We start from the raw sequence: 12409 nt of genomic DNA, 5'->3' as shown, positions 1-12409 counted from the left end.
CAATGAGGCGGAGAACCGCTACAATGATGCCCATGTAGCGACAAGGGGAGTGATCGAGAGGTGCTTTGGCGTGCTGAAGATGCGTTTCAGGTGCCTGGACCTCTCTGGGGGCGCCCTCCAGTATCGGTCAGATAGGGTCGGCCGCATCATTGTGGTGTGCTGCGTCCTGCACAACATAGCCCAGCAGAGGGGCGATGTGCCGCAGGCAGAGGAGGGCGGAGTGGAGGAGCAGCAGGAAGAGGCCCAGTCCTCCCCAGATGAGGGGGATGGGGGCAATGGTCAGGGCAGACGGGGTAGACACAGACGGGTGGCTGTCCACCGTTACCGGCTGGCCCAGCGGGCACGGGACAGACTGATAGACGCCCGCTTCACTGACTAGATGGGCGTGGGAATCGGGTAGTATGGCCACAGACCGCACACCATGACAACAGCCGACCACCCACACCCCCCACCCATCCACCCACCCAGCACCCTCACCCCCCTCCCCAACCCCACACACCCCACCCGCATGCACACCACCCCCCCACTCCCAATTGCCGATCCACCGGCGGCACAACGGGCCGGGCTCACCCAGTTGCGGGTGGACGCGTGTCTATCGCGGGCCATGGAGAATGATGACAACCCGCCTCCGATGAGCTCCTGGCTCTACATCGTTGGACTATGTCTGACCCATGGCCACAGTACCACCATCCACCCGGACCATCCCTGCATGCGGCTGTGACACTGCAGCGCACGGTCCCGTCCTCTGCCCGGGGGATGTTGATGGTGGCCCAGGGGGAAGGGGGCAGACTCACCTGGGGCTGAGGTAAGACCACCCCTCACACACACACTTGCGCTCAACGTACATGACACCCCCGCACACTTTGGACAGAGCACAAAGGCAGCTTCGGTAGGTGTAACATTGACTTTAATAACCAAAGGAGTTCATGCACGTGCCCTAGCGCCTAAAACTCATCTGTGCCCTGCACCCGTGCCAACTTACTCAGTGTCTAATTGTTTGGCCTTACGGGCCCTTTGACTACGTCTACGTGGTTCCCCAGACGGTACAGCAGAACTGGAGGTGGACTCCTGTGATTCCTGCCCTCTGACACTGGATCCCTTTGGCGGCCGTTTCCTGGGGCGTCCTGGCCTAGATGGGCCAGGCTGCGGCCCGGGCGACTGGGATGGCGAGCTGCCAGCCTGTCCTGCCCGTTGCCCACCCGATGCACCTGGGACGGAAGGGGGGGAGTCCGAGGTGTCGCGGTGTACCGGGACCTCCCCTACAGAGGGAGCCGGGACGGACCACACCACCTCCTCCTCCCTCGGGGTGCCCGATGGCCCCCAGGCCTCTACATGGGTGGGGGATGCGAACGGACTGGCCATCCGACGCGCCCCCGACATCTGGCGCTGCCAGTCCTGGAGGCCCGTGCTGGTATCGACAGGGGTCTGCAGGTTTGCAGCCATGGAGCCCAGGGGGTTGTCGAACCCTGTCTGCGACAGTGCGACGCCAGCTCGCACATGGCCACTGGCGCCGATGCCCTCAGCGATGGCCTGCTGAGACTGGGCCATGGCCTGCAGAGACTGGGCCATGGCCTGCAGAGACTGGGCTATGGCCTGCTGAGACTGGGCCATGGCCTGCTGAGACTGGGCTATGGCGTTGAGCGCCTCTGCCATCTGGCGCTGGCACTGGCTCATGGCCTCCTGTGAGAGGGCAGCCATTTCCTGGGCCACAGACGCCGCCTGCACGGAAGGCCCCAGGCCTCGCAAACCGTTCCCCATGTCTGACACCGTCGCACCCATTGCCTCCACCGCGGATGCCACCCGTGCGGTGTCAGCCTGGGTGGCACGCATGACCGGGACCACTCCCAGCTCCTGGACGCGGGTGGACTCCTCCACCTGCGACCGCAGCCGCCGCAAGCCACCCGTCACCCTATTCGCTCGTCTCCGTGTCGGTGGTTGCATCGGATCTATGTGTGGGTGTGGTAACTGCAGGAACCCGGGATCCATCTGGGCGGCAGATGTTCGCTTGGCCTGGGCTGCCCTCCGACCGCCCGGTCCCTCTGCTGCTCCTACCTCCACCTGCTGTACCGGGACGGCTGTGTTGTGCGCACCAGTGAGTGTACCAGACGCCTCATCACTAAAGTGCCCAACCGTGGTGAGTGTTTCTGCGATGGTGGAGGGTGTTGGTGACAGCAGTGGCGTTGTGTCGTGCTCTTCGTCCCACTCTGAGTCCATGGCACTTTGGGGTGGGGGTTCGTCTCCACCCATCCACTCTGAGTCACTGTCCGGTATTTCGTCTTCCCGGGTAGGGGTGTCCTGGGTAGTGCTGTCCCGGGTAGTGCTGTCCCGGGTAGTGCTGTCCCGGGTAGTGGTGTCCCGGGTAGTGGTGTCCCGGGTAGGGGTGTCCTGGGTAGTGGTGTCCCGGGTAGGGGTGTCCTGGATAGTGGTGTCCTGGGTAGTGGTGTCCTGGCTCGGATGTGACGGGGGCCTGTGGCTGCCCCCCTCATCGCTGGGTGGTCGCTCCCGCACGTGACGGGGGTGTCGTCTCCCTGTTGCTCCAGGTCTCTCCGTCTCCCGTGGTCTCCGAGGGGCATCCTGCGGGCGTCGCATGCTGGAGGGTTCGGGTCTCTCCGTCTCCCGTGGTCTCCGAGGGGCATCCTGCGGGCGTCGCATGCTGGAGGGTTCGGGTCTCTCCGTCTCCCGTGGTCTCCGAGGGGCATCCTGCGGGCGGTCTGCATCTGCGGGGATGGGTGCCTGGACGTTTGGTCCTGCGATACACAATGAAGCATGCATGGTTAGACATCAGGCAGTGATCAGGTGATACGGGAGAGGGGGATATAGGGGAGGGGGGATATGGGGACGGGCTGTTGGTGGCTCACTTGCTCGTGGGGCCCCGACCTCTGCATCAGCAACCTCCACCTCAGGTCCGCCAGCCAGTTCCAGGGCCCTTTCCTCGTGTACGGTCAGTGGCCTCTCATCAGCGGGCCCTCCTCCAGTCCTCACATGCTCCCTATTGTTGTGTGCGCGCTTCTCCTGGGGGGGGGGGGTGGTGGCAGGGGTAAAAGGCAACAGTGTTAGGCAGGTATATGAATGCACGCCATCGGTTGCGCGTGCATTGCAGAGGTTAAGGTTAGGGCTGGATTCACTTGGGGATATGGGGGAGGGGGGGATATGGGGGAGGGGGGATATGGGGGATATGGGGGAGGGGGGATATGGGGGAGGGGGGAATATGGGGGATATGGTGGAGGGGGGATATGGGGGAGGGGGGATATGGGGGATATGGGGGAGGGGGGATATGGGGGAGGGGGGATATGGGGGAGGGGGGATATGGGGGATATGGGGGAGGGGGGATATGTGGGAGGGGGGATATGGGGAGGGGGGATATGGGGAATATGGGGGAGGGGGGATATGGGGAGGGGGGAATATGGGGGATATGGGGGAGGGGGGATATGGGGGAGGGGGGATATGGGGGAGGGGGGAATATGGGGGATATGGGGGAGGGGGGATATGGGGGAGGGGGAATATGGGGGATATGGTGGAGGGGGGATATGGGGGAGGGGGGATATGGGGGATATGGGGGAGGGGGGATATGGGGGAGGGGGGATATGGGGGATATGGGGGAGGGGGAATATGTGGGAGGGGGGATATGGGGAGGGGGGGATATGGGGAATATGGGGGAGGGGGATATGGGGGAGGGGGGAATATGGGGGATATGGGGAGGGGGGATATGGGGGATATGGGGGAGGGGGGATATGGGGGAGGGGGGAATATGGGGGATATGGGGGAGGGGGGATATGGGGGATATGGGGGAGGGGGGATATGGGGGATATGGGGGAGGGGGGGATATGGGGGGGGGGATATGGGGGATATGGGGGAGGGGGGATATGGGGGAGGGAGGGGATATGGGGGAGGGGGGATATGGGGGAGGGGGGATATGGGGGATATGGGGGAGGAGGGGATATGGGGGAGGGGGGGATATGGGGGAAGGGGGGATTTGGGGGAGAGGGGATATGGGGGATATGGGGGACGCTCACCCTGCCTGCTCTGACGAGGTAGTTCACCTTCTTGTGGCACTGGGTGCCTGTCCGTGGTGTTAGGGCCACAGCGGTGACGGCCTCTGCCACCTCCCTCCACAGACGCCGGCTGTGGCGTGGGGCAACTCTGCGGCCGTGCCCGGGATACAGGGCGTCCCTCCTCTGCTCCACCGCATCCAGGAGCGCCTCCACATCGCGTGACTCGAACCTCGGGGCTGAGCGACGGCCAGCCATCAAGTCGGGTGTTGCGGTCGGCTGTTCCGGTCGGGTGGGGGGGGAGCTGCGCGGCCTTATGAGCCGTCACGCCGTGCAGCGCGTATGACGCTGCACGGCGTGAACCACTGCGCAAGCGCGGATCCCGTTACGTCGCTGCTAGCCCATTTCGGGCCGCAGACTATCGGCCCATTTTTATGACGTGACGCAAGTGGGATTTGCGCCGTTTTTTGCGCCGATCGGCGGAGTTTCCGCCGATAACGGAGAATTTCGCCCCTGATTGCTGGAATTCAAACATGGAGTTCTGGTAATGTGGGCACAGATTTGGGCTGGAACAACATATTCAAGGACTTTGCAGAAGAAAGTGAGATTGGAGGTCTGTCAACAATTGTCTTTTGGAGGATAGGGTAGGTGCTGATGGCTGATTTGAAGAACAAGGGGCAGTGCCCGAGGAGAAACATCTGTTAACAATATCAAACAGTATTGGAGCCAGGAAGAGAAGTGGACTGGTAAATAGTTTATTGGGCCACCAGCGATTCATTTTTGTTGCAGGAATTCAAGTTTAGTTTAAAATATTTATAATAGTTTTCAAAAAAACAGGAGAATATTATCTAGTCTCAGCTGAAGATAATCAGCTGAAGTTGCTTAGTGATTGCATTTTGTCACTCTGAAGTCAGAGCTATGCAATTTGCTCTGCATGGTGCCAAGAATTTCTCTTTAATTTGTGCAATGAATTGCTAGTACAAGGCTCAGAATTATTTCAAAAACACTGCATGTGGCTGGATTCATTCAATTGCATTGATCCTGCACATTTCACCAAACAGCTCATCATGTGGGCAATGAAAATAACATTCACACAAAGTATGAAACAGCACTGAAAGTCTCTGTGTTCTGCAAACAAACCTTTATGCGGCCTAGTTTTTAAAACCAGAGTAAAGTCAAAGATAAACCTGCCGACATTTCTTTCCAAAATACATTTTCTTCCCAGAAGGATATGAAACTAAATATTAAACTGGTTTTCTCTGGTAACATTATAAATAATATTTTATTGCCAAAACAATTATGCGTTAAACGATAAGATGGCAGTTGTGTGGCTGTATGGACTCATAACTCAAAATATTGAGCTCTTGTTCGAACAAAGATATCATGAATCATTTTGTTCACAGCATAGTGAAACTAATATTAAAAGGCACTCACTTTTACAGTCTGCCCAGCTTCAGGACCATCCTACAAGAAATAAGAAGAGAAAAACATGAGGCATTAATGATGTCTTTGACAGTGAATTAGAGTATTCATTTGAAAAAACAGCTGAAGCTGAATGACAAGTTACGAGATCTGAACAATCATACACTATTGCAATCAGTTTTGTTTACGACAAGCTGAGCAATGATATTGGTGCTGAAAACCACACTTGCCTCCGGAAGGATTATGAAAACCAGCCTCTGCTTACTCCGGTCTTTGAAGAGTAAGGATTTGATCAAGAACAGAAACTTCTTTTGACAGCCCAAATTTCTCAAAAGAAATTGCCAGCACAATTGTTAAATTGTTTTATTTATTAAGAAGAGTCTATGGTGAATACATTCAGTTTAAATTAAATTAATATGTATTTTAAGATTATTTTGCACCTCTTTTCAGAAACTACTTAATATTTACTGTTGATTGAATGTCAGGACCTCATTAGAAGTATTTCTTTGTTTCCTTCCCTCAGCCAGCCCGATTAAAAGGCGTCTCAGTGAGAAAGCCGGCGATTGAAGACTGCAGCTGGATAATGCAAGAATTGGTCCACGACAATTGTGGAGATTATGGGTTGTGGGGTTTGAAACACTGGGCATGTCTCAGAGCACAGCAGAGAGAAGTGAAGGAGAGAACCTGTGAGGGATTGGGGTGGCTGAGATCGCAGAAAGCAAAGTCCACAGCAAATGAGACACTGCGGGGAGGGAGAGACTGCGGGATGGCCATCGCAAGGGGAAAGATCGTAGGGAGGAGAGATCACAGGTGTGAATTAATAGCGTCGTCACACCTGACTTGGTGATGCGTTGAGGCTCTTGAATCTCGTGTAGGGCCTCTCACGCAATTTGCGATGCTCAAAATGCTTTCCGAGTTTCACGAAATCTCACGAGACATCGCATATTTAAGTGAACCATTTGGCTAACTTAAGAATGTCTGCGCCATATTCTCCCAGGGCCCCGGAACTAATGGCCTCGTCTGGGAGACCTCGCCATAGCGCGGTTTAACATGGACCAGAAGTAAAGGCATCTGGGAGTCAATAGAGGCCCCTGGGCAGTCAGGCTCCAGGCAGAGTGATACCCTTGCACTCCCGCTTGCACCTGGGTGCCTTGGCAGTGTCACCCAGGCATTCTATCAGGGTCACCCGAGCACCCTGGCACTTTCAGGGTGTCTGGGTGGCACTTCCAGTCTGGCTGGGGCACTGTCAGGGTGCCTGAGAAGCAGTGCCAAGTTGCCCAGGTGCCAGATTGCCCATGCCAGAGATCGGGCCTGATTGGCCTTGCCCTATACAGGTGGGGTGAGGGATGGCTCGAGAACCCTGTAAGTTGAGTGCAGTGAGGTGTCCGGAGGCAGCGGTGGGGTGGCTGAGTGGGATCAAAAGGTCGGGGCATGTGGTGGTATGCATTAGGGGTATTAAGGTACCCTGTGATGCCGAGAGGCTATTGGTGGATAGAAGCTGGGTCCCGATTGGATCAGCCGCCTGCTGGCTCCACCCAGTAAGGCGGAGTATAAGAGCCCGGGTTCTCCCAGCAGCCGCATTCTGTAACTGTGCTTTTGGGGAACAAGTCTGCGTAATAAAGCCATCGTTAGACTCCTTCTCATCTCGTCTCGTGAGTGATTGATTGTGCTACAGGGCAGTATTTCAAAATGGCTCCCACACCCAATGAACCAGGCCAAAGCTCTGCATCAAAGCCCTGCAACATTCAGTCATAATAGTGGTAGATAATTAAACTAATGGGAGGAGGGGCTACGATGCACAACCCCATCCACAATAATAGCAGAGCACAACATGTCAGTGCAAAAGACAAAACTGAATCACTCAGAATCATCTTCAGTCGGTAGTGACAAATTATGACTCTTCTTGGGCTCATCCTGAATTCTCCATTATCACAAGTGATAGTCTTCAGCTAGTTCAATTCAATCCACATTAATCAAGAAGTTCACTGGCTGAGTTCACTGGACACAGAAAAGTCTATAGACCCCAATTAATATTAATATTCAGAGGTAACGCTGCAGATCTGGGGCTGGATTCTCCACTCCCCAACGCCAAAATCGCGTTTGGCAACGGGGCGAGAATCCGTTTTGGCGCACAAAATCGGGAGCGGCACTGGTTCTTCAATTCTCTGCACCCCGAAAATCGTTGTACTCGTGGAGTACGCCGCGCCAAGTATCCACCGCCTCAGGCCATTGCCCGAGGTCCTTCCCGCGGTACTCCAACCCCGCCGACCGAATTCCTGACGGCCTGGACCTCTTATGGTCCCACCATCCGGGTTCATTGCATGGCGGCTGCTGACTCAGTCGATCGGCGGGCAAGGGGGGCTTCATTTGGGGCTGGGGCAATGTGGGCCGGCGGTCAGGGGCGCGCGAGCGGCCGATGCGGGGCACTATTTTGCCGTCCAGGTCCGCAGGCTGAGTCCACCATGGAGCTTGCCGCAGTCACTGGAGGCTGCCACCGTGCGCATGCGCGGCCTCTGACCCAGAAGTGCTGGGGGCCATATCGGCAGCTAGAGCTGCGAGCTCTACGACTGCTGCCTGCTAGCCCCCAGCAAGGTGGTGAATCTGTGGCCTTTTGACGCCAGTTTTGGTGTAAAAGACCACAGTTTTCACGACGGTGTGGTGACTTAGTCCCAAAACGGAGAATCCAGCCCTTGAGCTCCAGAACTAGTTGCACCTTTAACAAAGATGTTCCAAGACATCTATAACACTTGCAATTACCTAACAATATGGAACATTTCCCAGGATGGCCTGTCCACTAAAAGGAGGCCAAATTCAACATAGTTAATTATGATTTCATCAGCTGACTCACACATTTCAGCAAAGAGATGGAAGATGTCATCAACAGTGCTATCATGTGGAATGTATTCTGCAATAACATGTTTAACACTGCTCAGCTGGAGTTTTACCAGAGCCAGTTGACTTCAGACCTCATTATAATCTTGAACCAAATTTGGACTCAAGAGCTGAATTCAACTGGATGATTAGAGAGTGATAGCTGTGGAATTGAAGCATTTGTTGATTGAATGTGGTACCAAAGAGCCCGAGTAAAGCTGAAAACCGTTGTGGACTGAAGGAAATGCTTTTGTGGTTGCAGGCAAACCTGCTCTAAAGAAGATGGTTGTGGATTGAAGGAAGCTGTGTGGCATTGGGGTCTCCTATTGGGAATAAGATGTGGAATTAAAAACATGGAATTTAAGAAAAAGCTCTGTGACAGATGGCTAGCTTTTTTTTCCTCTCTCAGTCAGCCTCTGTGTTTCACTTGAGTGCCTTTCTTCCAGTGAACAATGAATGTAATCTTCTAGGATTATGCCACTTCTGTCAAATGTTGCCTTGCAAATACAAGCCATTTCTAATGTATTTACATAACCAGCAGACTGACAATCAAACAACCGAATGCTAGGTGCAGCAGCCATGGGAAATGACAGGAAAGATGCAGCAGGCAAAAATCTTTCAATCTATCAACTGAACAGCACTTACTGAAATATGCATTCTTCAAATTCCTCAATGGTACAATCATTGTCAATACTGCCCTGAATGTTCAAAATTAAAATAGTTCAGTGATGTAACTGATCATTCACTATTCAAAGGGAATACATTACAAACCTGAATGGCGATGGTCAGAGATGTTACTTTGAAATGTTGCTCCACAACCTTTGCAACTTTCTGGCTTGTCTGAAATAAGTCTGTCAGCTCCTCTGGTTGTAGATCTCGAAAACGTTCTGTTGGTTTGATTGGACAAACTAGTACATCTTTATTGTGGGTAGTCAAGGAAACATGCCAAGAGAACCATCGTAATTTCCAAAATATCTTTGATCACAATAAGAATAAACTAAATTTAGTATCAGTAGCAAACATGTACAATACAGAACAACCTTTTATTTTGCATGTCAGCTGTAAAACTGTAAGCTTTGACGTGATATTATAAAGTCAAATCAGAGAAATATATTATGATATGATGTTATTTTAGTGGCAACAAAGAACAGCTTCGCTGGAGCAGTTAGTTTTTTGATGTTAGTTTTCTTCCTTCAAAAACAAAATAAATCTTAACAACTCCTCTGCGTGGAATTTCCTTTCATCAAAATCCCCTTCATAATATTAGAATTTGGAGCAATGTGAGGTTTTCAAAGGAGGATTTCCCAAATCCAGCACCATACATTGAAGTTTTGAGCAACACTGTAACAGTTGGTAAAATGGAATTTATAAAATCCTTAACCTGTACCTTGAGGTTTGCTGCTGAAAATGTATAGCCACTCATGCAGAATATGCTAATCCACTGACTGGCATCATAAACTGAAGAGAAGGTGCCAATGCTTAACACTGAAACTTGCATCATGTTCTATAACTACACATGAGATCATGTCATGTGACACAATAACAAGAGTGTGCCACCTGTTGAAGTCACAATGATATTAAAAATGGAAGTCCACGAGTTCCAATTGCACATTTTGGTCCAAATTTTCATGGGGACGGAAGGGATTGGGTGGGGGAACAGTGTCAGTTCTTAGCTTGCACCACCATGGTTCACAGAGGCTGGTGCACGTGTAAAAGTGCAACTACCTTCAAACAGATGCAATTTTTATAAGTGTGATGCACAAAACATAACTCGTGGGCTTTAGACATTTGAGCAAAAGATCTACACTTGAGGGAGTTATTTGGATAGATAGGGGGCGGGATTCTCCCATCTGAAGGCAGAGTGTTGACGCCGTTGTAAAAACTGGAGAGTTTAACGACGGCGTCATCAGACCACTAAGTGTGGCGATCCTCTGCCCTACAGGAGGCCAGCACGGCACTGGAGTGACCCACTCCGCTCCAGCTGCCGATACCAGCGTCAAATGGGCGCCGCGGGTCTGCGCATGCGCGCTGCAACCGGCGCGCATGCGCTGTAGATTCCTTCTCCGTGCGGCCCCGACCCAACATAGCGTAGGGCTACAGGGGCCGGCGCGGAGCAAAAGAGGCCCCCACTACGAGAGGCTGGCCCACCAATCGGTAGGCCCCGATCGCAGGCCAGGCCACGGTGGAGGCCCCCCCCGGGTCGGACTCCCCCTCCCCCTCCCCCCCCCCCCCCCCAACCAGGCCGCCCCCGACACGATGGATGCCGAAGTCCCACCGGGTAAGACCAGGGCTGGGATTCTCCCCTACCCGGTGGGGCGGGGGGTCCCAGTGGGCTGGAGTGGTGGGAACCACTCCGGCATCGGGCCGCCCCAAAGCTGCGGATTTCTCTGCACCTTTAGAACATAAGAACATAAGAACTAGGAGCAGGAGTAGGCCATCTGGCCCCTCGAGCCTGCTCCACCATTCAATGAGATCATGGCTGATCTTTTGTGCACTCAGCTCCACTTTCCGGCCCGAACACCATAACCCTTAATCCCTTTATTCTTCAAAAAACTATCTATCTTTATCTTATAAACATTTAATGAAGGAGCATCTATTGCTTCACTGGGCAAGGAATTCCATAGATTCACAGCCCTTTGGGTGAAGAGGTTCCTCCTAAACTCAGTCCTAAATCTACTTCCCCTTATTTTGAGGCTATGCCCCCTAGTTCTGCTTTCACCCGCCAGTGGAAACAACCTACCCGCATCTATCCTATCTATTCCCTTCATAATTTTATATGTTTCTATAAGATCCCCCCTCATCTTTCTAAATTCCAACGAGTACAGTCCCAGTCTACTCAACCTCTCCTCGTAATCCAACCCCTTCAGCTCTGGGATTAACCTAGTGAATCTCCTCTGCACACCCTCCAGTGCCAGTACGTCCTTTCTCAAGTAAGGAGACCAAAACTGAACACAATGCTCCAGGTGTGGCCTCACTAACACCTTATACAATTGCAGCTTAACCTCCCTAGTCTTAAACTCCATCCCTCTAGCAATGAAGGACAAAATTCCATTTACCTTCTTAATCACCTGTTGCACCTGTAAACCAACTTTTTGCGACTCATGCACTAGCACACCCAGGTCTCTCTGCACAGCAGCATGTTTTAATATTTTATCATTTAAATAATAATCCCTTTTGCTGTTATTCTTACCAAAATGGATAACCTCACATTTGTCAACATTGTATTCCATCTGCCAGACCCTAGCCCATTCACTTAGCCTATCCAAATCCCTCTGCCGACTTCCAGTATCCTCTGCACTTTTTGCTTTACCACTCATCTTAGTGTCGTCTGTAAACTTGGACACATTGCCCTTGGTCCCCAACTCCAAATCATCTATGTAAATTGTGAACAATTGTGGGCCCAACACTGATCCCTGAGGGGCACCACTAGCTACTGATTGCCAACCAGAGAAACACCCATTAATCCCCACTCTTTGCTTTCTATTAATTAACCAATCCTCTATCCATGCTACTACTTTCCCCTTAATGCCATGCATCTTTATCTTATGCAGCAACCTTTTGTGTGGCACCTTGTCAAAGGCTTTCTGGAAATCCAGATATACCACATCCATTGACTCGCCGTTATCTACCGCACTGGTAATGTCCTCAAAAAATTCCACTAAATTAGTTAGGCACGGCCTCCCCTTTATAAACCAATGCTGCGTCTGCCCAATGGGACAATTTCCATCCAGATGCCTCGCTATTTCTTCGTTGATGATAGATTCCAGCATCTTCCCGACTACCGAAGTTAAGCTCACTGGCCTATAATTACCCACTTTCTGCCTACGTCCTTTTTTAAACAGTGGTGTCACGTTTGCTAATTTCCAATTCGCCAGGACCACCCCAGAGTCTAGTGAATTTTGGTAAATTATCACTAGTGCATTTGCAATTTCCCTAGCCATCTCTTTTAGTACTCTGGGATGCATTCCATCAGGGCCAGGAGACTTGTCTACCTTTAGCCCCATTAGCTTGCCCATCACTACGTCCTTAGTGATAACAATCCTCTCAAGGTCCTCACCTGTCATAGCTTCATTTCCATCAGTCACTGGCATGTTAATTGTGTCTTCCACAAGCCCTTACCTTGAGGG

The 12409-nt window shown here is 52.3% G+C and overlaps 1 protein-coding gene across 4 annotated transcripts in view; it reads right to left on the bottom strand.

Annotated features, from left to right (window-relative positions):
• LOC140388348 (bis(5'-adenosyl)-triphosphatase-like) overlaps nt 1-12409 on the bottom strand; it is a 1872387-nt gene that overhangs the window by 617183 nt on the left and 1242795 nt on the right. For 3 of the 4 annotated variants that reach the window (XM_072472370.1, XM_072472371.1, XM_072472369.1), the window contains 2 exons: nt 9054-9199; nt 5424-5453 (listed from right to left, as the gene is read on the bottom strand). In XM_072472370.1, coding sequence (XP_072328471.1) covers nt 5424-5453; nt 9054-9199 — 176 coding nt within the window. The remainder of the gene's footprint in view (nt 1-5423; nt 5454-9053; nt 9200-12409) is intronic. The other variant, XM_072472372.1, reaches the window with a different exon arrangement.

This window comes from Scyliorhinus torazame, chromosome 13, assembly GCF_047496885.1.
Source record: "Scyliorhinus torazame isolate Kashiwa2021f chromosome 13, sScyTor2.1, whole genome shotgun sequence".
Taxonomy (NCBI): domain Eukaryota; kingdom Metazoa; phylum Chordata; class Chondrichthyes; order Carcharhiniformes; family Scyliorhinidae; genus Scyliorhinus; species Scyliorhinus torazame.
The sequence above is the reverse complement of the archived record's forward strand: the minus strand, read 5'-3'. Positions and strand labels throughout refer to the sequence as shown.